Below are 27019 nucleotides of genomic sequence, written 5' to 3'. Positions count from 1 at the left end.
AGTTTTCTAAAGTGGTTGTGCCAAGTTACATTCCCACCAGCAATGTAGGCCCACATCCTTGCTAACACTTAATACTGTTAGTCTTTTAATATTAACCTTTTTGATTGGGGTGGTACTTAATTCATTGGAATTTTAATTCACAAACCCCTGATGACCAATGATACTGAACACCGTTAATAAACTTACTTGCCATTTGGATATCTTTTGTAAAGTTCAAGTCTTTTCCCCATATTTCTATTGGGTTGAAATGTCTTTATAAAACACTGAAATATCAAGGAAACCATCAACAAGATGAAAAGGCAACCTACTGAATGGAAGAAGATATTTGCAAATGATATATCTGACAAGGGGTTATAGCTAAAATATATAAAGAACTCGTACAACTCAACACCAAAAAACCCCAAACGAGCCAATTAAAAAATGGAAAGAGGATGTGAGTAGACATTTTTCCAAAGAAGACATCCAGATGCCCAAGAGACACATGAAAAGAAGCTCAACATCACTAGTCATCAGGGAAATGCAAATCTCAAAACAATGAGATTATCACCTCACACCTGTTAGGATGGCTTTTTTTTTTTTTTAAAGATTTTATTTATTTATTTAACAGAAAGAGAGAGAGAGCACAAGCAGAGGGAGCTGCAGGCAAAGGGAGAAGCAGGCTCTCCACTGAGCAGAAAGTCTGATGCGGGACTGGATCCCAGGACCCTGGGATCATGACCTGAGCTGAAGGCAGACTCTTAACTGACTGAGCCACCCAGGCACGCCTAGAATGGTTTTCATTAAAAAACAAGAAATAGCAAGCATTGAGAAGGATACAGAGAAAAGGGAGCCCTTGTGCACTGTTGGGAGGAATGGGAAATGGAAAACAGTATGAAGGTTCCTCAAAAAATTAAAAATAGATTTTAAAAATTTTTTAAAAATTAAAAATAGAACTACCATACCACTCAGCAATTCCACCTCTGGGTATTTCCCCAAAGAAAACAAAAACACAATTTGAAAAGATATATGTACTCTTATGTTCACTGCAGGGTTATTTACAATAAGATAAGGAAACAACTAAGTATCCATCGAGAGATGAATGGATAAAGAAGATGTGGTATACATAGACAATAGAATATTACTCAGCCATAAAAAAGAATGACATCTTGCCAATTGCAATGACATGGATGGACCTAGAAGGTATTATGGTAAGTGAAATAAGTCAAACAGAGAGAGAAAGACAAATACCTTATGATTTCACTTATATGTGGAATCTAAGAAACAAAACAAACAAAACAGAAACAAACTCATAAATGCAGAAAACAAACTGGTGGTGGCCAAGGAGGAGGAGAAAGGGGGGAAGGGCAAAATAAGTGCAAGGAGATTAAGAGGTACAAAATTACAGTTACAAATAAATCACAGGGATGCATAGGGTATACAGTCAATAATCTGTAATTACTTTGTATGATGATAGATGGTAACTAGACTTATGGTGGTGATCATTTCATAATGTATATAAACATTGAATCACGATGTTGCACATCTGAAACTAATGTAATATTGTATATCAACTACGGTTCCATTAAAAAGAAGACATTAAAATATCTTTTTCTTAATGATTTACAAGATTCTAGAAACAAGATATTTTATTCTGGTTTTACCAACCGACAAAACAAGTAGGGGGGAAAAATGTCAGAGATACTGAGGAACAACAATTGAAAAACTCAATATATAGAACTCTATAACCAAAAACTGCAAAATGCACATCCTTTACAAGTGCTATAAAGCTTTATCAAAACTGACCATATCCTAGGGGCACCTGGCTGGCTCAGTTGGTAGAGCATGTGACTCTTGATCTCAGGGTTGTGAATTCAAGCCCCATGTTGGACATTGAGCTTACTTAAAAATAAATATAAATAAATACAACAGAAACTGATTAAGAAAAAATATGACTATATGCTAGTCCATAAAGTATGAACAAACTTCAAAGATTTGAAATCAGAGTATATCCTCTGAATACAATGGATTAAACTAAAAAATCAATGACAAAGATATTAAAATATGTCCAAGTGATCTTAATATATACCCAAGTGTCTTGAAATTAATGACTCCATTTCTAAATAATTTATGGGTCAAAAAAAATCACACTGAAGGTGAGCGAAATGGGTGGAGGTGGTCAAAAGGTACAAACTTCCAGTTATAAGATAAATAAGTCCTAGGGATGTGATGTACAGAATGGTGACCATGGTTAACAAATAGTGTATTATTGTATATTTGAAAGTTGCTAAGAAAGTAGATGTTAAGTTTTCATCACAAGAAGAAAGAAAAAAATTGTAACTGTGTATGGTGATGGATGTTAACTAAACTTATTTTGGTAATTATTTCATTATATAAGTATGTACGTTTTATATATATATATATAAATATAAAATTATTATGCTGTATACCTAAAATTAATATACTGTTATGTCAATTGTATCTCAAAAAATTAAAAAATAAGTCACAATGAAAATAAGAAAATATCTCAAACTGAATGATAATAAAGATTTATCACATCAAAAGTTGAGGGGATATAATAGGATGACCTGATGGATAAAGAGATACAGAAATGGATAAATGATAAAGCAAGTATAGAAAAATGTTAATGGTAGAATCTAGGTGATGAGTAAATCTAGCGTTCTCTATAAAATGCTCTCAACTGTGCTGTATGCTTAAAGTTGTTCATAATAAAATGTTGAAAAAAGACATGAGATACAACTAAAGATGGGCTTGGGGGAAATTTGTAGACATTAGTACACAGCTTAGAAAAGAAGGGCTGATAATCATCTATCTCAAAAGGCTAGAAAAAAACAAATTAAACCTAAAGAAAGTATAAAGAAGAGAATGAAGAGGATAGCAGATATCTGTGAAAGAGAAAACAAATGTACAATAAAAAAAAATCAACAAAGACAAAGTTGGTTCTTTAAAAAGGCCAATTAAATTAATAAACTTCTAGGGGCACCTGGGTGGCTCAGTTGGTGAAGCGTCTGCCTTCAGCTCAGGTCGTGATCTCAGGGTCCTAGGATCGAGCCCCATGTCAGGCTCTCTGCTCAGCAGAGAGTCTGCTTCTCCCTCTCCTTCTGCCCCCCCCATGCTCTCTCTCAATAAAATCTTAAAAAAAAATTAATAAACTTCTATTAAGACTGATCAAGAATAAGAGAAAATGCGGGGCACCTGGGTGGCTCAGTCAGTTAAGAGCCTGCCTTCAGCTCAAGTCAAGATCCCAGGGTACTGGGATGGAGCCCCACATCAGGCTCCCTGCTCAGCAGGGAGACTGCTTCTCCCTCTCCCTCTGCCGGCCCTCCCCTCCCCTGTCCCGTTTGTGCTCTCTCACTCTCAAATAAATAAAATCTTTAAAAAAAAGAAAAAGAATAAGAGAAAATGCTAGCTCAATATCAGGAATGATGAAGAGGGAACTCACTACAAATCCTAAAACATGAAAAAGAAATGAGTATGTTATTATGAAGTTTATGCCAATAAATTTTAAAATTTAGATTCAATTGGTAAATCCTTAGAAAAATAATTTTCTATTCCACCCAGGAAGAAACAGAAAACCCGAATAATCCTAAATCTACTAAAAAGATGGCATATATATGCATAATTTAAAATACTATTACATTTTGTGACTGCCCCTGGCCAATCTTGTTATCTCTCCCATGTATTCAACAAATATCTATTTATATGCTATAGAAAGTGCTGGGTAGGGGCGCCTGGGTGGCTCAGATTAAGTGTCTGCCTTCAGTTGAGGTCATGATCCCAGGGTCCTGGGATCGAGCCCCACCCACATCAGGCTCCCCGCTCGGCGGGAAGCCTGCTTTTCCCTCTCCCACTCCTCCTGTTTGTGATCCCTCTCTCGCTATGTCTCTGTCAAATAAATAAAATCTTTAAAAAAAAAAAAAAAAGTGCTGGGTATACAATTGCAAACAAAACGTATATGATCTCTGCCCCTCATATTAGTTACAGTGTAACAGAAACAAGCAATCAAATAAATATGCCAATGAAAATATTACAAATTGTGATAAGTCCTTTGAAAGAAGAACAAAAGGATTATGAATAATAAAAGCAGGGCTCGGCGCCTGGGTGGCTCAGTCCTTATGCGTCTGCCTTCGGCTTGGGTCATGATCCCAGGGTCCTGGGATCGAGTCCCGCATCGGGCTCCTTGCTCAGCGGGGAGCCTGCTTCTCCCTCTCCCTCTGCCTGCCTGCCACTCCCCCTGCTTGTGCTCTCTCTCAGTCTCTCTGTGTCAAATAAATAAAATCTCTTAAAAAAAAGGGGGGGGGCCTCAAGTAATCACTGAGAGAGTAAAAGTGAATCCAGGTGGAAGGACAAGCATGTGTGGCCCCCAGATAGGAAAGACTGGCACACAAGCATGTGTGGCCCCCAGATAGGAAGAACTGAAAACCCAATATGGGTGAAGCACTGTCAACACACTGAAGCTGACAAGTCAGATCATTCAGGGGCCCAGGAGCCAAGCTGTGAATTTATTTAGTATCTCATGCTAAGTGCCAACAACGGGAAATCAGGAGGCAGAGCATCCAGTTAAGCGACCATTCTAGAAGTCCAAACAAAGTTGAGGGGCTAAGGCTTAAACTAAGGTGATGGCAAGTGAATGTACTGAAGTAAACACTGGGGACAGAATCAACAGAACTGAAGTACGATTCCCCAGGTTTCTGACTTAAGTCAAGTGACCAGAGGCGGTATTTATCAGTAAGATGTGGAAGATTATACAAGGATCAAATTTATTGAGGATGGGGGAAATCAAGAGCTCAGGTCTAGGGGTGCCTGGCTGGCTCAGTCAGTAGAGCATACCACTCTTGATCTCAGGGTCGTGAGTTCAAGCCCCACATTACACATAGAGCTTACTTTAAAAAAAAAAAACAAAAACAGTTCATGTCTATTCACATTCAAGTGAAGACACTACATATAGTCGAACGTAACAAATCAGCTCAGAAGATAGGTATGAGATGGATATCATAAATAATGGGAGTCACTGGCATATACACAGTAGCAAAGCGGTGAGATTATACAGGAAGAAAATGTATACCAAGTAAAAGGAAAAGAAGGTCCAGGACCAAGCAGGACTAATTGTTGGAAGTAACATCAAAAAGGAAGAGCCTGCAAAGCAGGTTAGACAGAGTACCAGGGACATAGGAGGAGAGACAAAAAAAGCAAGGTTTTCAGCAGAAAAGAGAAGAGTGTGTTTCAAGGAAAAAGTAGTCATCTATTGAGAGACCTGGAAGGATGAGAACTGAGACGCACCCACTGAATTTAGCAATACCATAGTCACTGGTGATTTTTAACGTGAGCAGTTTCAGGAGCAGAGTATACACTAGTGCAGCTTGAAGAAGGAATGGGAGACAAGGAAGTAGGAGCTCTTCTGAAAATCTTGGCCATGACATGGGGTAGATAATCAGGGCAGTGGTCCAAACGGAGTGTGGCTATTAAAGAAGGATTTTATAAAGATGGGAGTCATCAGAGCATGCCTGAATGCCAACAGGAATGATTTAGTAGAAAATGGGATATTTAAAATGTAAAGAAGGTGGGGCACCTGGGTGGCTCAGTTGTTAAGCGCCTGCCTTCGGCTCAGGTCATGATCCCAGGGTCCTGGGATCGAGCCCCGCGTCGGGCTCCCTGCTCCGCGGGAAGCCTGCTTCTCCCTCCCCCACTCCCCCTGCTTGTGCTCCTGCTCTTGCTATTTCTCTCTCTGTCAAATAAATAAATGAAATATTTTATTTATTTATTTTTTAAAGATTTTATTTATTTGACAGAGAGCAGGGAGCCCGATGTGGAAAAACTAAATGCATAGTTTTTTAAAGCTCCACAGATGACTCTGTTGCACAGCCAAATCTAAATACTGTTTCCCATTTTATATATGTCTTTAGTGTGACAGGCAAGATGCTTAATGATCTCACCTCTTTCTTACCCGCCCCTTCTTCCACGACACTCAACATCCTGTCTCCCTTATGTTATGGTAATACTCAATGATTTATAATCGCCTGAACATGCTAGATGTCTCCGTCTGGTACTTCGCACATGTTGTCAACCCTACCATCACTAATGTTCCCGCTATATATATATACTTAACTCTGTTGCTTGCCCGTTTTCTGTTCATTCTTTCAAAACCCAGTTCAAACAAATCTGAGACATTATTAACCCTTACAGATCTCAACAAGCCCACCATAACAATGATGAAAACTCTCGTATTGGAAATATTGTTAAGAACCTGGCACAATGGGGGCGCCTGGGTGGCTCAGTCATTAAGTGTCTGCTTTCGGCTCAGGTCATGATCCCAGAGTCCTGGGATTGAGCCCCACATTGGGCTCCCTCCTCAGCGGGAAGCCTGCTTCTCCCTCTCCCTCCGCCCCTACCCCTGCTCATGCTCTCTCTCTCTCTCTCAAATAAATAAAATCTTAAAAAAAAAAAAAAGAACCTGGCACAGTGTTTGGTTAGACACTAATATATCCTATTGGTAAAAGGGACCCACTGAAGTAATGCCATGAGATGATCAGTTTACCTTTTAGAAAGATTCCAATGACCATCTGGAGCTTATTATACTGACAGGTGAAAGAGATTGGAGAAGAGCTAAAATACTATTGCCATAATCCAAACAAGTAATAAAAGCAAATACAATGGCAGTAGCAATGGAAAGAAGGGAATGGATTCAAGAATTATTGGGGTGGGGCACCTGGGTGGCTCAGTTGGTTAAGCATCTACCTTCGGTTCAGGTCATGAACCCAGGGTCCTGGGATCAAGCCCCACAATGAGCTCCCTGCTCAGCGGGGAGTCTGCTTCTCCCTCTCCCTCTGCCCCTCCACCCCACTTGTTCTTTTTCTCTAATAAATAAAATCTTAAAAAAATTATTGGGGTATAGCATCAATAAGCATACCTAATTAGGTATGAGGGGTGGAGGAGAGAGGAATCTTGCATAACACCCATATTTCTGGCTCGGGAGACCAGAGAAATGGCAGTGCTGTTAATTAAGGTAGATCAAAAGAGAGGATGTAGCCTAACAGAAGAGGGCTACAGCCAGGAAGTTTTGCAGAAAATCAACAATTAAGTGTCATGGGAAAAAAGCCAAGTCTATTCAAGAACCTGAGAGGGAAGGGTCAGAAAGGTGAATTGGGAGAGAATGTTAATAAAACATAAGGAGTAGTTTCAAGAATGAGTGAAAAGTCAACACTGTCAAATTCTGCCCACGAGGAGATCACCGGTGAGTTTTCTAAGCGTAGTTTCAGAGAAGTGGTAGAAGCAGAAGCCGCCAGCAATAGAGTAAGAAGCTGATGGAACTACCAGGTGACAGTAACAGACTGTCAGAGCACTGGTGTATTACTGTTCTCTGCCAAAAATCACACAAAAATGACGATAATAAAAGAGGCATAAAGACATAAGAACAAAGAAAATTAAAGAGGAGTCCCTAACAAATACAGACGTCAAAAAATTGCAGAAAACAGAAAGTGGATGGTCAAGAAGTAACCGCCTCGAGACCAAAGAGCCTACGGTAGGGAAAGCCACTTAGAAACAAGCATGATTCCAGGTTAACACTCTGGAAAAACTCAGGAATTAGAATTGTCCAGTAGATCTCTCTTAGTGAGGGTGGAGACAGAGCTGAAAACCAAACAAAGTCTGTAGTTTGCTTTAAAGTATTGCACCAATGTTAACTACTTAATTTTAATAAATACAGGGTTGCTAGATAAAATACGGAATGCCCATTTAAATTTTGCATTTCAGGCAAACACAAATAATTTTTTACAAAAGTACGTCTAATGCAGTATTTGTAGTATTTAATATTTTTATACAATTATTCATTGTTTATCTGAAATTCAAAATTAACTAAGCATCGTATATTTTTACTTGCTACATCTGACAACTCTAGATAAATGTACTATGATTATGGAAAATATTAATAGTAGAGGAGGTGAGTGAAGGATACACAGGAACTCTGCTGTCTTTGTAACTCTTCTGTAAATCTAAAATTATTTCAAAATGAAAAGCTAAAACAAATGAAGCTTACAAAAGACTTTTAATGACATGAGAAAATGCAAATAACAGAGCTGTGTATTCATTATGATATCATCCATGTATGTGGTTTTGGGTTTTTTTTAAGATTTTATTTATTTATTTGACAGAGAGAGACACAGCAAGAGAGGGAACACAAGCAGGGGGAGTGGGAGAGGGAGAAGCAGGCTTCCCGCGGAGCAAGAAGCCCGACACAGGGCTTGATCCCAGGACGCTGGGATCATGACCTGAGCCGAAGGCAGACACTTAACTGACTGAGCCAACCAGGCGCCCCATGTATGTGTTTTTTAATGAAATTTATCTTTATGGGGTAAAAATTACCAAAAAGAAACATTAAATATTAATAGCAATTATCACCGGACAATCATATTCTGGATTGTTTCTATTCCTTCATGCTTTTTGAATTTCTAACTTTTCTATAATAAGTATATACCTCATAATTTTAAAGTTTTAAGTAGTAAATGCAAACTTCACTCACATGTATGCATTACACTAGAAGAATAAAAATAGGGGCACCTGGGTGGCTCAGTCATTAAGTGTCTGCCTTCAGCTCAGGTCATGATCCCAGCGTCCTGGGATCAAGCCCTGCGTCGGGCTCCCTGCTCCGCGGGAAGCCTGCTTCTCCCTCTCCTACTCCCCCTGCTTGTGTTCCTGCTCTCGCTCTCTCTCTCTGTCATATAAATTAAAAAAATAATAGAAGAATAAAAATAATAAACATCGTCAAGTGGCCGTCCTGAGCCCTACTTACCATATTCATAATTTCATTTCTACAATTAGCTAAGTTTATAGAACAAACTCTGGAGATTATAATACATACACAGACAGCTCCTGTTTTCTGAATGGAAAGAGTGGGTGGGAAATAGAGCAAACTATTGCCTTCAGAAAAAGAGTACCAAGTTGCTAATCTCATAATGACCTTCTCTGTCTACTCACTTCTGAGGCACCATGGCAACTGGGAACCTCAGAATATCAAGGAAGGAGCATTGAGAGTAAAGGGTTTGGAAAGCTGCTGGGGGAAGGGAGAAAGCTCAGGGAAGCTGAATGAGAAATGTGAAGAAAGCCAAAACATAAAAACACTCTCACAGGCCCATCTATAAGCAAAATCATATATAAACTCAACTAGAGCCAGTTTTTCCTTATTTCACATGTTAAAGCTTGGAGACAGATGAGCCACAGATAGGAAGGAAAAATGAAATTTCTTGTCCTCTCAATAATGGTTATTCTCAACATCTCAATTATAACATTGACAGTATATGTGTCCTGTCATTAAAGCCTTTCAGATCTAAATTTCCAAGTTTTAAGCTAATATGCAAAAGACTTAAAAAGGTTTATCCAGTCAAAAAATTTTACCTCACAAGAGCACTCCTTCATAATAAATAATATCATATTACATAGTACGGCACATTTTACTTTCCCAAAAGCTTTGCAGATATTATTTAACTTCACCTCCATTATTAGATTTAAACAAAATCACTTCAAACTCATGAGTTTAAAGTGAGAGACTAAAAAGGAAAGAGAATTTCTGTCCAGGTCAAATAAAAACAAACACAGCTGAAACTAAAAAGCTCTGTCCTTCATAGCTTTTGATCAAATCACACTGTATTTTATAATGTCCACTTTCATTTTGATTATAAAATTCATTAAAATATCATTAGTGCAACACTAAATTGTTTTCCTACAAGTGCTATAACTATAAAAAATGTAGAATGGTAAATTATCCTTTTATTTTTTTTAAAGATTTTATTTATTTATTTGAGAGAGAGAATGAGATAGAGAGAACATGAGCAGGGGAGGGTCAGAGGGAGAAGCAGACTCCCTGCTGAGCAGGGAGCCCGATGCGGGACTTGATCCCGGGACTCCAGGATCATGACCTGAGCCGAAGGCAGTCACCCAACCAACTGAGCCACCCAGGCACCCGGTAAATTATCCTTTATTTTTCCTTCCATTTCTCTCAATACCACCAAACTTAGCAGTAGCCATATACTTTCATGATTTGCTAAATTCCTTTTAAACAAATGGCTAGGCACTGTCACCAAAAAAGGAGGGGGGTGGTAATACAATATTGGGAAATTTAAGAGACAGAATACACAATGTGTGGTCTTAGATTGGACATGAGTTTGGATGAACCAGCATTTTGGAGTCAACTGCAGAAACTGGAATATGGTGGGTATAGCAAATGAGACGAAAATTTACTGAAACAAAAAATTGGGAATTCTTGACAACAACAACAAAAAAAGCACAGATTATAAAACAGTGTATACAGGATGATCTCATTCCAGTAGAAAGAAATGCATACATATATATGCATAGAAAAGGATTCAGATGGGGCACCTGGGTGGCTCAGTTGTTAAGCATCTGCCTCCGGCTCAGGTCATGATCCCAGAGTCCTGAGATTGAGCCCCGCATCGGGCTCCCTGCTCGGCAGGAAGCCTGCTTCTCCCTCTCCCATTCCCCCTGCTTGTGTTCCTGCTCTCGCTGTCTCTGTCTCTGTCAAATAAATAAAATTTTTTTTTAAAGATTTTTATTTATTTATGTGAGAGAGAGAGAATGAGAGAGAGCAAGTACATGAGAGAGGGGAGGGTCAGAGGGAGAAGCAGACTCCCTGCCGAGCAGGGAGCCCGATGCGGGACTCGATCCAGGGACTCCAGGATCATGACCTGAGCCGAAGGCAGTCGCCCAACCAACTGAGCCACCCAGGCGCCCCTCTATCTTTTTAATAAGGTTAACATTTAATCAGAGGAATACTGCTCAAAGAGAACATAAGCATACCTATTACACCCAGGGTTCGTTTAGCATTGTGGCTGACAGTATGGGCTCTGACTGGATCCAACAGACAGTTAGCTGTGTGACCCTGGGCACATTATTTAATCTGTGTTTCAGTTCCCCATCCATAAATTGTGGGCAATGACAGTACATTACTTACCTCATGAGGTTGTTGTAAAAATTAAGTATGGAACTCCACATAAAGCACAGCCGACTGTCTAGCATATAGTAAAGCACCTGATGAACTTACCTATTATTACTATTATTGTAATTAGTCACTGAGAAAACAAGATTGCTAATTCTCACAGATAATGTGAAAAGTAAGATAGGATGTAACAGCAATAGATCAGCTTTATCTCTCACTATCCTTGTCCCCTAAATTTCTAAATTTCCTTCTTGACCCAATGGGAGCAAAAGCTGAAAGCCACTCACAGATCCTCTCAGAATCTCACCTCGTTGCTATTTCCTCTGGATGAAGGTCCGTACAGCTCTATATGTCTTTAAATGCCAGTATAATTAAATGTATAGTATTCTATTAGTTTCAAGTGTACAATATAGTGACTCAATAACTCTATTCATTATTCAGTGCTCATCACAGTAAGTGTACTCTTAATTCCCTTCAGCTATTTCACCCATCCCCCACCTACCTCCCTCTTTGTGTTTTTTAAAAGTCTATGACCAGGGGGTGCCTGGGTGGCTCAGACAGTTAAGCATCCAACTCTTGATCTCAGCTCAGGTCTTGATCTCAGGGTCATGAGTTCAAGCCCTGCAATGGGCTCCACGCTAGGCATGAAGACTACTTTAAAAAAAAGAAAAAAGGAGGGCGCCTGGGTGGCTCAGTTGGTTAAGCGACTGCCTTCAGCTCAGGTCATGATCCTGGAGTCCCGGTCCCGCATTGGGCTCCCTGCTCAGCAGGGAGTCTGCTTCTCCCTCTGACCCTCCTCCCTCTCAGGCTATCTGTCTCTCATTCTCTCTCTCGCAAATAAATAAAAAAAAAAAAAAAGAAAAGAAAAGAAAAAAGGAGGGCGCCTGGGTGGCTCAGTTGGTTAAGCGACTGCCTTCGGCTCAGGTCATGATCCTGGAGTCCCTGGATCGAGTCCCGCATTGGGCTCCCTGCTCGGCAGGGAGTCTACTTCTCCCTCTGACCCTCCCCCCTCTCGTGTGCTCGTTCTCTCTCATTCTCTCTCAAATAAATAAATAAAATCTTAAAAAAAAGAAAAAAGAAAAAAAGAAAAGGAAAAAAGAAAAAAAAGAAAAAAGGGAAAAAAAAGGTCTATGACCAGGAGTATGGTATCTAGGAGATGATCCCCAACTCAGTATATTATCTGCTTGTATTCCATGACCGGTATCACTGGATAAACTTTATAGATTATTTCTAATTACAAAATAGCTTCAAAACTCTCTACTTGGATTCTTCTTAAGAGTCAAAAATAATTCATAGGCAGGGCGCCTGGGTGGCTCAGTCGTTAAGCATCTGCCTTCAGCTCAGGTCATGATCCCAGGGTCCTGGGATCGAGCCCTGCATTGGGCTCCCTGCTCAGCCGGGAGCCTGCTTCTCCCTCTCCTACTCCCCCTGCTTGTGTTCCCTCTCTAGCTCTCTCTGTGTGTCAAATAAATAAAATCTTTAAAAATGATAATAATAATAATAATAATTCATAGGCAATCACATATCTGGATTCTAAATTTTCTAAGATATTGATAAAGTACTTTTCTTTCTAGACCAGAAAGGAGACAGTAATGTAGCTCACTTTCAAGAGGCCTTGCCTTAGCAAACTTAATCTCTCTCTCCTACCAAAGCAGTAACCACTGTCTTAAACCCAGCTATAGAACATCATATGATGGATTTATGTATACAAAAATAACAGCAATTACAGATTGTTCTCAAATGAAATCACCAACATGCTTGCTAAGCATAAAATGTTGGCCATTTGATACTTTGGGGATTTACTTTAAGAAGTTTAAAGGAAAACTGAGATGGAGTTTCAAATACTGTAACATGAATTATAGGATAAAAAAGGTTTAAAGAAACCATACTACTCTAAGAGAGACCCAACTGTGGGGCTCACCTGTTTCCAACTGGACTTCAACCAGGAATTCAGCATACTAGTTGACAAAACTGATTATAATCTTTGGTTGATAGCATGATTGTGGGGTGATCTGGATTTACACTGCATTGTAAATATTCAGAACAATCTGACTTCAAGTGGCATCCCACAAGGAACAGATATCATTATCCATGCAACTAGATAGCTCTATTATATGCTACCAAATCACACCTAAGTTCTTAAAATTAAGATGCCTACATTCAGTCTTCAATGGTCTTTCTTCTCAAATATTCAATTAAATATTAATAATGAGGTTCAGAAATATATCAACCTAGCTGCTATATCAATCCCTAGCTGATCTTACCTAAAAATAAAAAGCCACGGGGCGCCTGGGTGGCTCAGTCGTTAAGCGTCTGCCTTCGGCTCAGGTCATGGTCCCAGGGTCCTGGGATCGAGCCCCGCATCGGGCTCCCTGCTCCACGGGAAGCCTGCTTCTCCCTCTCCTACCCCCCCTGCTTGTGTTCCCTTTCTCGCTGTGTCTCTCTCTGTCAAATAAATAAATAAAATCTTAAAAAAAAATAAAAAATAAAAAAATAAAAATAAGCCAAAGCACAGGTGTCTACAAATGAGGCTTATATAGTCCCACCAAGCTATAACTACTTTTTTTTTTTTTGCTATAACTACTTTCTTAGGGTATTATTTTCAAATGTTTGGGTTGTAAAGCTTTGTTTGGGTTGTAAAGCTTAGATTGATTGATTTTATTATCTCTATACCCAACATGGGGCTTGAACTCATGACCCCAAGCTCAAAGTTGCATGCTCTACTGACTAAGCCAGGCAGGTACCCTAGGTCATAAAGCTTAGAAAGTGATTTTTCCTTCAGTGATGCTCAAAATATGTGATACAAGTCATCTCCATCTCTGTAACAGTCTATTTTCTATTCCTGCCTATCCAACATGCCCATTAAACTTCTCATTTAGCATAAAAAACCAAGCCCTAAACTTGAGAGGCCCATTCTCATCCTATACTATGGCAGTCACATTACTTGGTTTTAGATGACCTGTTAGGAGTGCACCTGCCCCTTTAATCTATATCGCTTGTAAAAGATTAGATTATTCATTCAGGAAGGTAATCCTAAACCAATCTTTAACTCTGGGTTCAAAGAGTGAAAAAGAGTATCTGAACCAGTATCTTCATTTTCATAGATGAGGAAAATGAGTCCAAAGAGGTAATTTCTCTGAATTCTCTGTGGTCACATACCTAATTGGTGGCAGATGCAAGAACAGAGATCTCTCTAATATCAAGTGAATCTGACTCAATTTAAATTAACCCCAAGGATACCATATCCACAAATGACTTAGAAATGGATCAGTGGAGGGTGCCTGGGTGGCTCAGACGGTTAAGCATCTGCCTTCAGCTCAGGTCATGATCCTGGGGTCCTAGGATAGAGCCCCACATTGGGCTCCCTGCTCAGCAGGGAGCCTGCTTCTCCTTCTCCCTCTGCCTGCCTCTCTCCCTGCTTGTGCTCTCTAATAAAAAAATTTAAAAAGTCTTTAAAAAAAAAAAGAAATGGATCAGTGGAAAACATGTGTTCTATTTTGGAACATTCAGTAGCTGGGAAGCAGGTATGAACTCCTCCCCAGGCTGCTGATCACACTTCAGTTCATTGCTCTTCCATGAGCTATGGGCATGAGTTTTCCAACTGTAGGGCTTGCAAAAAAATTCTCAGGCACTCATACCACTGACCACACAGTCTTTGCAAGAAGAAACATCAACTTTGGGAACAACTTGGCAACTACAAGCTGCCTTGCAAATCACTGGCTGAGTTTCCTATAATGGTGTTCATGCCACCATTGCCAAACACAATTTCCTAGTCCAACAAATGGCTAGTCTGTTTTACATGGCCTCAAATTGGACAAATTTCTCAAGGTGCTATGTGGCTTTAAGGATTTAGATTTAACCCGGTCTTTCTCAACAGTGGCACTATGACATTTTGAGGACAATTCTTGGCTATGTGAGATTATCTAGTACATTGAAGAAGGTTTAGAATCACTGGTCCTTTGTCTTTTTTTTTTTTTTTTAATTTTACTTATTTAACAGAGATAGAGAGCACAAGTAGGCAGAGTGGCAGGCAAAGGGAGAGGGAGAAGCAGGCTCCCATGGAGCAGGGAGCCCAATGTGGGGCTTGATCCCAGAACCCTGGGATCATGACCTGAGCCGAAGGCAGATGCTTAACCGACTGAGCCACCCAGGTGCCCCGGTCCTCTGTCCTTTAAATGCAAGGGTACAGTAGTAGTCCCCCCTTATCTGTGGTCTCACGTTCCAAGGTTTCAGTTACCCACAGTCAACTGCCGTCCAGAAGCAGGTGATCCTTCTCCTGACACATCATGAGGTCAATAGTAGCCTAAAGCTACGTCACAATGCCTACATCATTCGCCTTGCTTCATTTCATCACGTAAGCATTTTGTCCTCCCACATCATCACAAGAAGGATGAGATTGATATATGATTTTTGAAAGAGAGAAACCACATTCACATAACTTTTATTACAGCATATTGTTGTAACTGTTCTATTTTATTATTAGTTATTACTGTTACTCTTTTACCATGCCTAATTTATAAATTAAACTTTAACATAGGTACGTATGTATAGGAAAAAACACAGTATATAGAGGGTTAAGTACTATCTGTGGTTTCAGGCATCCACTGGGGGTCTTGGAATGTATCCCCTGTATTCCCACCAGTCACAACCCTCACACATTTAGAAATGACCTCAAAGGGTAAGATATCACCAGCAGTTTAGCCTTCAGGTCAACCATTAAATGAACTATAAAGTTATAAGAAATATTTACATAAAGACTTGACCCCTAAAAAAAAAGACTTGACCCCTCTTATCTGCCACTAAATACTGCCCTCTATTCATCTTTTTAGCCCAGAGATTAAATGAAATCTTTGTTCATCAACTCCTGAACACCAACTTTGTCTAAACTAGCTAAATAATTAAGACACTTTTACTGTCAGGGAAGTAGAGTAGAAAAGTTACTGAAATGGAATCAGGGCACCTTTGAATTCCAGTTTTCTGGTTATTCACCCTTAGACAAGTTATTTCCCCTCTTTAGGCCTCAGTTCTCTCATCTACTTAAATAAAAAGCATTAGGCTACATTATCTCTCAGGTTTATCCCAGTTCTAGGAATCTGTGACATAAAACATAATTAACTGGCTTAACTCTTTTGACTCCACATGGCTAAATGGGGGTGTCCATCGACACTTACTACCTCATCTTTCAGAAGTAAGGACCCCAAAGTCCCAGAAGAGTCACATTCAGCCAGAGCCGGTATGGGATTTTACTACACGGTCTATATCTTGAGTATATAAAAAGGAGCTTAATTATTTTATGATCCATTAATAATAGAATCACCAAGATAATAACAGCAATAGTCACTCTAACTAATGTTTATCTCTGCTAGACTATCATCTCAACCCTGGCCGTACATTAGAATCACCTGGATAGTTTAAAAAAAAAAAATGCCCCAGCTCCAAACCAAGCCAATATCAAATGAATCAGAATCTCATTTCTGGAGATAGATGGGGCTCATTTCTTAAGGTTCCACCAAGTAATTCTGATGTACAGTGAAAACCAAGAACCACTAATCCAGGCTCTTTAATCCAAGAAATGCAAAGCAAATGACCAAAGATCAGTATATCACATACTGGCTGTATAATCAAACATCAATAAATAAGAATAATCCACTGTTACTATTCACTGACATTCTCGGTTACATATAAAGAATTCCATTTCTAGAGAAAAAGGGAGGTCTATAACAACCTTTTGTTCCTGCCACAGGTTGTTATTGAGGACGAACCCTGCCAGAAATAGTATATACCTTCCTGACATGAGAAAGCAATTCAAAGAACGATTACTATAAATTTGCCCAACCCTGCAAAAGTCCTATCAACCATTAAGACAGTTACAACATTAGTCAAAGTAGTACAGAAACCAAAATTCCTCAACCTAACTCTCACTGACTAGATGTCACTAAAAGACCAAGTATGTACAAAGAACAGGAAAAAGTTGAGAGGAACATTTAGGAAAAGACACTTTGAAAATTGCACTTCATGCAAAGTTCATTTATTCATCAAAGCTTCAAGTCCAGGGGCGCCTGGGTGGCTCAGTCGTTAAGCGTCTGCCTTCAGCTCAGGTCATGATCTCAGGGTCCTGGGATCGAGCCCCGCGCGTCGGGGTCCCTGCTCTGCGGGAAGCCTGCTTCTCCCTCTCCCACTCCCCCTGCTTGTGTTCCTGCTCTCGCTATCTCTCTCTCTGTCAAATAGATAAATAAAAAAATCTTTAAAAAAAAAAAAAAAAAGCTTCAAGTCCAGTGATGCAGTTAAAGGTGGTACAACCTGGGCTAAAATTATTCTTGCTCTTTCCAGAACAAAATCAGTGAAACCCATAGGTCATGTTAAATAAGTAAAACATTAAATTTCTGTCTTACCTTATGTGTAAGGCCAAGCCATCCTGTAGGCTGGAGATCCCCAAATCAGAGAGTGTATCTGAGCCAACAGAAGCTGGTGATAGAGAGCCCTCCTTCTCCTCCAGCAGATCCAGCTTCACCAGGTTGCTAATTTCATCCTCTGAGTTATCTTCAGACACAGAACCAATTATGAATCGGGAGTGCTGGTTCAGCTCCAGAGGTTTGGCCAAGGGGGATGGTTCATCCATTATTCCTTCAAAATGAGCTCTCAGAGCTATGAAGAAAATGAGTGAGAAAAGCAGGTTATGGATAACAACCTGTTATCAGAGGACAACCATAGATTATACCTAATATACTACAGCTGGCACTTGGAAGCAACATATAGTTTGAGAACTAGTTTCTTTGGCTATCTATTTCAGGGCCTCTGTTTTCTACAAGGGAGGAAAATCCAGATCATGATAACCATGCCTAAAAAATTAAAATTAGCTCCCTCTTCCTCAAAGAAATCTCTCTCAAAAAACTATAAGCCATTCCCAATCTCTTTATTAATTTGGTAACGTCCAAGAAATAATTATGATCAATGGAGAAACCTTTGCAGTAGGTGAAAGCTGCTCATGCTAGTGTGACTTCAGTTGTCAATACTAGGGAGAAATGCAGGAAAAGATTTGCGGAGAGTGGTGGTTGTTTCAAACTAGGTATTTAGAGTAAACTATACAACTATCACCTCGTTCCAACTGTACACTGTGAGAGGTTGTGAATTTTACATATGTGTATTTTTGTATAAATATATACACATAAAATACATTGACATTGATTAATAGAGAGAGAGAGAAAATCTTTACTTGTCCTCATGAGTTTTTTCTTCAATTACATCTGTTAAAAATTCATCCAAAAATGTCTGCTCTTGGCTCTAATGTGCTGACATCGATAGGGAGAAAATGAATGTACTATCAAATTCAAAACCTATAATTAAAATAAGGGAGGGGTGATCTCAATTAAGTATTAGTTTTCTAGGTATAGGGCCTTATTAGCCAAAATTAAATATTTCCAACTACTAGCAAACTAATTAACAAAGACCAGAACAGTTCAAAGCCCACAAGAACAATAAAAACCAAAGCTAAAAGAAACAATATTTATTCTGTCACTCAAAAAATTCCATAAAAAAACCCTTCAGAACTACACATCAACTTAGCACTGAACCTCTTGCGGCCTAACAATTTTAATTTAGAAAGCAATATTCCCAATACTGATTTCAAGGTGTATCAATAGATAATAAATTTATATTAATAAATTATGCTGTAGACTACTTTGAAGTATAACAGTAGGTAGAAAGCAGTGTTCTTTGACATCAGATAACAAAACATCAAGATTTAAAAATGTTTGGGGCGCCTGGGTGGCTCAGTCATTAAGCATCTACCTTCGGCTCAGGTCATGATCTCAGGGTCCTGGGATCGAGCCCCACATAGGGCTCCCTGCTCAGCGGGGAGCCTGCTTCTCCCTCTCCCACTCCCCCTGCTTGTGTTCCTGCTCTTGCTATCTCTCTGTGTGAAATAAAATCTTAAAAAAAAAGATTTAAAAATGTTTGGAAATCACCATTAAACATTAAAATGACACGTGCACCATTATTCTTGTGTCATTGGTGAATCAGAGCTTATTCATTTACAAAGACAAAACAGTATTTGTAAATGATAGAGCAGTGGTTCTCAAAAAATGTAGTTGCCAGGCCAGCAGCAGTAGCAGCAACATCACCAGGGTACCTCTTAAAAGTACAGATTCTCGGGCACCTGGGTGGCTCAGGTGGTTAAGCGACTGCCTTCGGCTCAGGTCATGATCCCGGAGTCTGGGGACAGAGTCCCACATGGGGTTCCCTGCTCAGCAGGGAGTCTGCTTCTCCCTCTGGCCCTCTCCCCTTTCATGCTCTCTCTAATAAATACATAAAATCTTTAAAAAAAAAAGTACAGATTCTCAGGCCCTACCATAGAGCAAATAACTGTATCAGAATCTACAGTTTGGGGCCCAGTATTCTATATTTTAACAAATCCTAAAAATTTGAGAACCACTCTGCTATAAGAATAAAACAGTAATAACAAATTGCCAGGAATGCTAAAAAAAAAAAAAAAAAAAAAATTACTTCTAGGTATTTCCCAATAGTGAGTTAGAGATTACTTCAGTTAACTTTTATTTTAAAAACTAGAATCAAATATAAAAATGGTATGCAACAGGAAAAACTTGACATCTAAATTTACTATACATTCCTCCCTTGGGATACTAGGTTTCTTTAAAATAATTTTTAAATGTCTCCAAATTTTATTAAGATAATCACTTCCAGAAATCTAAAAGAAAACCAATCATTTAAAAAGAGAAAGAAGAAAGGAAGGAAAAAGGGAAAAGAAGGACAAAGTGAGGGAAGGAGGGAGGGAAAGTTCCAACAGATTGACCACTTTGAGGAACACCAAAAGGTACAGCAACAAAAAAGTCTACTTCTTTCACATTTTAGAGCAGTAAATAATCAAGTTTAAAAAAAAAAATAAGAGGGGCGCCTTGGTGGCTCAGTCGTTGGGCGTCTGCCTTCGGCTCAGGTCATGATCCCAGGGTCCTGGGATCGAGCCCCGCGTCGGGCTCCCTGCTCTGCGGGAAGCCTGCTTCTCCCTCTCCCACTCCCCCTGCTTGTGTTCCCTCTTTCGCTGTGTCTTTCTCTGTCAAATAAATAAATAAAATCTTTAAAAAAATAAACATAAAAAAATAAGAAAAGACCCCCTTCCCTCCCCACCCCTGCAGAATTCCAAATTCCATCTCAACTAATATAGAAAATAATGGCTGCCTTCTTCACAGGAGAAATAAATAAGGCATTCAGGGGCATGTTCTAGTTTAGAGTCTGACTGAAATTAGATGACTACACAAAAAAATAAAATTCATGAGAAAAGAGAAATTCTCTGATTCCATGGGAGAAGAAGAAGAAATGATTTAACTAATAAACGAGAGGCTCCATAAGGTCAACTTCAAATTTTTCTTTCCTAGCTAAGAACATGAAGGCAGCCTCCCCTGAATTGTTGCAAAGATTGGAAGCAGCTCAGCTGTCAGCAGCTAAAGAGCCTATCAACCAACCAGCAATTCTCCTGAACGGTATCCCCGGGCACAAGCCTGCAAAGCACCAGAAAAGAGAGGTCATGTATGGAAAATCACTGAGTAGATGTCCAGACACTCTAGAAACTACTCTATGGCCCGTCCCACTTCCACTGAATCTAGTCCAGAATTAAAGAGAAAGGGGGGTGGAATACTACCACTGTCAGACCATTCACTTCAGGTTATTCCCCCCGCTAAATCTGCCTATGTGCTTTTTGTAGAAGGCAACTTTTCACATAAATGCCTACAGTTTAATACTTTAGCACATGAACATGAAATTTTTATCACACTGTAAACATGAAAGAATATTATTTGTAACTGACCTCTTATAATTCTTACTGTCTGAGCAGATATCCACCTCCAAAAAGAACTAGAGAGAAAGAGAGAGATTTGAAGTGGTTTTATTTTTTAAGAAACCCAAATTTTAGCAATTCCTGTTTTGCTCAGCATGATACAAAACTGATAGTACTCAAAGTATCATTTTTCTGATCAAATCTATTGTTTAATTTGAAGCATAAAGTTCAGTTGTTTAACTATTATTTATTCATATCTATAAATCAAAAGCATTACACAAAGAGTTTGTTTTTTCATGAAAGTATTAAATAATAATCCAAGCTTACCACTTCAGGAGGTGCCTTTTCCAATTGTATACTTCGATGAACATATTCCAACCCTATGATAGCCAATATTTCATCAAAAAAGAGGCAGGGGGGGAGAAGAGAACCACTAGATCCCTTGGAACTCAGACTCTGATTATATTTCCAAATGGTTATACCCACATATAAGGTTGGAAGCCAGGAAGGGGACAGATCTTGCATTAAATTAAACTAAAAACTAAATCTAAATCCCTTAGATCCCTAAAACTCTAAGGGATCAAGAAGTCTCTAGCTACTTCCCGAAACCTAGGTTTCCTTCTATGCCCAACAATTTATATGTATCCAGGATAAAAATTCTCAACTTTGGTTATGTATAACAATCACCTATGGAGCTACTTATTTATTTATTTATTTTTAATTTGAGTATAGTTGACACATGATGTTACACTGGTTTCAGGCCTGTGGAGCTTTTTTGGGGGGAGGAGGGGAACCAGGCAGTTTTATTTATGATGGCAACTAGAAGACTCCACGCTTAGGAGCGTGGGCGAGATAAGGACTGAGCCCATGCCTTCTGCTTCTCGTTGGGATTCCTGGGGGCAAACTTCTCCCCCAGTTTCTTCCACATTCCTTTATTCATTTCCTTAAACTCTTTCAAGATGTCTGTGGACAGGATCGGCTTGTACTCTTCTGTGGACAGGCCAGTGAAGCTCACGTCTTTGGGGCAAGGGTCCTTGTGTTTCTAACAGTTTGAATGGAGCCATGTGAAACTCTCATACATCCGATCACAGGCCTCAGGCTCTACAATCTTGAGTATTCTCTCCCTCCAGAAAGGCCTGTGCTACGCCTGGCCCGTTTGGTCTCCTCCACTGGCCATTCCTCACAGAGTTTTAGGAAACGCCAGCAGGGGCTGGCCTCCATTTTGGGCCACCCCATGGTGCTTTTTAAAAACGTGTCTAAACTCGGGCGCCTGGGTGGCTCAGTTGGTTAAGCGACTGCCTTCAGCTCAGGTCATGATCCTGGAGTCCCTGGATCGAGTCCCGCGTTGGACTTCCTGCTCGGCAGGGAGTCTGCTTCTCCCTCTGACCCTCCTGCCTCTCATGTGCTCTCTCTCTCAAATAAATAAATAAATAAATCTTTAAAAAAAAAAACATGTCTAAACTCCACCCCAGATCTACCAAATCAGATTCACTGCTGGAGGCCCAGAGATCTGAATATTAAATTCCACAGCTGACTGACACTGATATATCTCCAGGCTTGAGAACCACTGATACAGGGTGGAGAAGAAATCCAGAACTTCTAAGACCTCGAATGACAAGCGATAGGACTGGGGACAGTGCAGGTATGTTAACTGAGGAAGCTGGATTTACCCAATTATGTGGTTTAAGCTGGTATTATTCCCTACAGTTGTGGTAGGGAAGAGGGGGTGAGAATAGGAAGGAGAAAGGAAGTAGTTTGAATCAGATGCAACCAAAGGGGCAGTAGAGCTGGAGTCAAAACCTAGGACTCAAGCTCAAATTCTGACTTTGCCAAGTATTGGCAGTGCAAACTTGAACGAGTCACTTAACATCTCTGATTCTCGTCATCCGTAAAAATAAAAAGGTCATACGCTACCTCAGGGGACTGCTGTGAAAACAGAGAGTATATGAAGTATTCTGTAAACTATGTACTAGACCAGTGTTTTTCAAACTATGGGTTACCACCAAGCAGAACAGTAAGAAATAAATTTAGAAGGTTACAACCAACATTTTATTTTATTTTTTTAAAGATTTTATTTATTTATTTGACAGAGACAGAGATAGCGAGAGCAGGAACACAAGCAGGGGGAGTGGGAGAGGGAGAAGCAGGCTTCCCGCAGAGCAAGGACCTATCCCAGGACCCCAGGATCATGACCTGAGCCGAAGGCAGACACTTACCCGGCTGAGCCAGCCAAGCGTCCATACAACCAACATTTTAAAAATGAAGGGGCGCCTGGCTGGCTCAGTCGGTAGAGCATGCCACTCTTTTTTTTTTTTTTTAAGATTTTATTTATTTATTTGACAGAGAGAGACACAGCGAGAGAGGGAACACAAGCAGGGGGAGTGGGTAAGGGAGAAGCAGGCTTCCCGCTGAGCAGGAGCCCCAAATGGGGCTCGATCCTCAGGACCCTGGGATCATGACCTGAGCCGAAGTCAGACGCTTAACAACTGAGCCACCTAGGTTCCCCGAGCTTGCCACTCTTGATGTTGGGGTTGAGAGTTCGAGCCTGGTGTTGAGCATAGTTTACTTTAAAAAAAAAAAGTCATTAAAAATGAAATAGAACAGAACACCTGGGTGGCTCAGTCAGTTAAGCGTCTGCCTTCGGCTTATGATCCCGCTTCTCCCTCTGCCCCTCCCCACTGCTGGTGACCTCTCCCTCTCTTTCTCTGACAAATAAATAAATAAAATCTTAAACAAAAAATGAAATAGAACAGAAGATGTTAAGAGTAACCATACTTTGTAAGGACGAATATTGTTCTGTGAATTTTTATATCCGTTATATGTATGTCCAAAAAAAAGTCTTAGAGTCACAATGAATCCTTGCTCTCCTGCCCCCTCCACTTTATGCTCTCACAAGAGAACAAACACAGTGACTTAATACCTAAACCAATGGTTCTTAAACTTTCTTAGGTCAGGACACTATTAGAAATCTGATAAAAGCTCTGGACTCTTACTTGACAAAAATTCACCCTCACACAAAATTCTGCTTACATACAAGTTTAGGACCCCCAAAGCCTTGCCATGAATCAGGTTAAGATCCTTCTCTCTAGAAAGAAGACAAAGAATGGAGGTGATCCCTGGGAAAGGCTCATATAGCTGCTATCTCACCACCTCCAAAAGAAGGCCAAAAGAAGGCCTTTCCCCAGACGGAGGGGTAGTACATTCTGCTTATCCAAATAAAAATTTTCTTCATTAGATCAAATTGTCAAATTCTCCTTTATTAAAAAAGAAAGTTTTAAAATGTTCTTGAACTGTTAGAAACTCTTCAAAATATTTGCAGAAGGCTCCCAAACTATACCCTATGTGCCTGAAAATGGGATAAAGCTAATTATAGCTAATGCACTTTTATTTAAGAGTCAGCCTGCATTTCACCCAGGGATATTTCTCTAAATAAAACAGAACAGATTTTACCAAACTTATGTTTCCCTTGAACTCAAGTGACACTATTTTCCAAGTGATTCTAATAAAGAGGCATCAATTAGTTTTCATAGCCACTGATAAAGTATCCAAGCTGGGGACACCTGAGTGGCTCAGTCGGTTAAGCATCTACCTTCAGCTGAGGTCATGATCCCAGGGTCCTGGGATTGAGTCCTGCATCAGGCTCCTTGCTCAGCGGGGAGCCTGTTTCTCCCTCTGCTTGCTTTCTCTCTCTGCCAAATAAATCAATCTTTAAAAAAAAAAAAAAAGTATCCAAGCTGACACAACATGTCCTTGCCTTTTAAGTCATAGTAACTTCATTTGAATTTCTTCAAAAATAATCACTGAATCTGCTTTTCATTTTTGTCGTTTTACTGATAAACTTTTAAATGGATTTTAGTATTAATTCAGTAACCATGAGTTTTTTAAAGCCACATTTTATTTTCCTGCAAGTTTTAAAGATTTTATCTATTTATTTATTTTTAGAAAGAGAGCACTCGTGCCTGAGCTTACTGGCACGTGAGCTGGGGGAGGGGCAGAGGGGGAGAGAGAGCCAGAGGGAAAGAATCTCAAAGGGACTCCGGGCTGAGCACAGAGCCCGACTCAGGGCTCAATCCCGTGACCCTGAGATCATGACCTGAGTCAAAGCCAAGAGTCGGATGCCTAACCAACTGAACCACCCAGGTGCCCCATGTTTTAAATTTTAAAACAAAAAACACTTGTGTCCCAAATAGTGAGATGGATGATGTATACTGAAGGATAAAAAAGATTTGGTCCCTGGCTAAGATGCTATAGATACCTAAAGAAACAGACAATTATAGTAGTGTAATAATTGTTAGGTATGGAAACACAAAAAAGAAAGATACTTTATCCAAACTTGGAGGTGGTAATGGTGAGGACAGGGATCAAGGAAGATTTCCCAGAGTGGGAAGACATTAACAATAAAGAACTGGGATATAAACAAGGACAGAGAGGAAGGAGCACTCCATGTAGAAGAAGCCACTGAATAAACATCCAGATTGTAGAATACAACGACTTATGAGAAATACCAGACCTGAATGGCTTCAAGATTTGAGGTAATTTCCTTCAAGAGCCAGCTAGGGGCTTTTTTTTGTTTGTTTTTTAAAAAAACAAGAGTATTTCCTTAGGGTAAAGTAGTCTTTAGAAAGAAAATAACATTGTGTAATTGTCTATTCTATTCTGCATTTCTCAGCCCATGGATATAGAATATTTTTCAAGGATGAAGCTGGTGAAAGCTTCTGCATCTTTCAAGAAATCTTTAAGGAAGCCTTGCCAAACTTCTGGATAAAGATGGTAGGTTGAATACATATCCATTTTGTTCCTCCCTAAAATCCTACTAAAAAAACAAAAGTAAAGGGGCGCCTGAGTGGCTCACTCAGTTAAGCATCTGCCTTCAGCTCAGGTCATGATCCCAGGGTCCTAGGATTGAGCCCCACGTTGTCGCTGGGCTCCCTGTTCAGCGGGGAGTCTGCCTCTCCTCCCTTTGTCTCTCTTCCCTCTGGTGTGCGCTCTCTTGCTCTCTCTTTCATGTTCACTCTCCCTCTCTCTCTCAAGTAAATAAATAAAATCTTAAAAAAAAAATAAAGGAATTTTTTTAAAAGGTATAATTCACAAAAGACTCCTCCCATCTCCTCCCCAACCCCAAAACCCCCCACCCCGGAAAAGAAAGTCAGGGGAGACAACAGCAAGATAATTTTCTTGGAAAGCAGATGGAAACATGATAAATGACTACACAAACCTGGGAAACTAAATCATAAGCCATCTGTGGTAAACTCATAATCAACACTTTATATCAAAGAATCTTGAAAATGTTCAGAAAATGGAAGTGAATGATGGAGCTAAAATAAAGAGGATCTGGTTGAAATTTTGTTTCAGAGGCTTCAGATCCTTTGATTTCCTTCCCAACTAGTAAAGTCAGGTGCTGGGGATACTGGGGGATATCAGCAACAGTAAAGGGGAGAGCACCATGTTGAAAATGGAGAAATTAAGTAAGCATATTGAGTATGAACTCCCAGCCTTCTTTCCCCAATTTTCACCAACCAGGAGGGAAATTAGAAGATCCTTCTTTGTGGAATCTAACTAGACCAAGGGGAAAAAACCTCAAAAAGTAACGCTGGAGTTCACTAATTAAGATGCCCCACCAGATCACCCTATAAGGAAGTTAACAGTCAACCAGCCTCATTCACATTCACATAAACTTGAATTAGCTTTTTAATCATCCTCTGTTAAAATTAAGCAATTAAAGATTACTATATAGTCTGAGAAAAACCTCCAATATGAAAGAATCAAAAACAACTACCTATAGAAAAAAAAAATGCAACTAGAAGGGGTTATGTGGAAATAGAAAATGTTAAAAACGGAGGGGGGGGAGTAGGTGACTTGATTTTATATGTAGAAAATTTTTTTTTTAAAGATTTTATTTATTTTTTAGAGAGCAAGCGAGAAACAGCATGAGAGGGGAGAGGGTCAGAGGGAGAAGCAGGCTCCCCGCTGAGCTGGGAGCCCGATATGGGACTCGATCCCAGGACCCTGGGATCATGACCTGAGCCGAAGGCAGACACTTAACCATCTGAGCCACCCAGGTGCCCCTGTAGAAATGTTTTTTGCAGAAATAAAAAAGCTGTCCTAAAATTCGTATGGAATCCCAGGAGACCCCTAAATAGCCAAAAAAATCTTGAAAAAGAACAAAACTGGAAGACTCATGCTTCCTGATTTTAAAACTTACTACAGGGGCAACCTGGGTGGTTTAGTCAGTTAAGCGCCGGCCTTCAGCTCAGGTCATGATCTCAGGGTCCTGGGATCAAGCCCCATGG

General features: G+C 39.8%; 1 protein-coding gene and 1 pseudogene across 20 annotated transcripts in view; both read right to left on the bottom strand.

Annotated features, from left to right (window-relative positions):
• ACACA (acetyl-CoA carboxylase alpha) overlaps positions 1-27019 on the bottom strand; it is a 283601-nt gene that overhangs the window by 207839 nt on the left and 48743 nt on the right. For 13 of the 19 annotated variants that reach the window (XM_064582783.1, XM_064582785.1, XM_064582782.1 and 10 more), the window contains 2 exons: positions 20760-20806; positions 17335-17587 (listed from right to left, as the gene is read on the bottom strand). In XM_064582783.1, coding sequence (XP_064438853.1) covers positions 17335-17561 — 227 coding nt within the window. In that variant the 5' untranslated portion in view covers positions 17562-17587; positions 20760-20806. The remainder of the gene's footprint in view (positions 1-17334; positions 17588-20759; positions 20807-27019) is intronic. The other 6 variants (XM_064582786.1, XM_064582790.1, XM_064582788.1 and 3 more) reach the window with 1 other exon arrangement.
• LOC123854232 (ubiquinol-cytochrome c reductase complex assembly factor 2-like) lies at positions 20835-22848 on the bottom strand (annotated as a pseudogene). Its single transcript, XR_008507204.2, has one exon. The product of XR_008507204.2 is annotated as a ubiquinol-cytochrome c reductase complex assembly factor 2-like (transcript).

Source organism: Mirounga angustirostris, unplaced genomic scaffold, assembly GCF_029215605.1.
Source record: "Mirounga angustirostris isolate CCGP_5_RB_7025 unplaced genomic scaffold, mMirAng1.0.hap1 SCAF_17, whole genome shotgun sequence".
In the NCBI taxonomy this organism is placed as follows: domain Eukaryota; kingdom Metazoa; phylum Chordata; class Mammalia; order Carnivora; family Phocidae; genus Mirounga; species Mirounga angustirostris.
The sequence above is the reverse complement of the archived record's forward strand: the minus strand, read 5'-3'. Positions and strand labels throughout refer to the sequence as shown.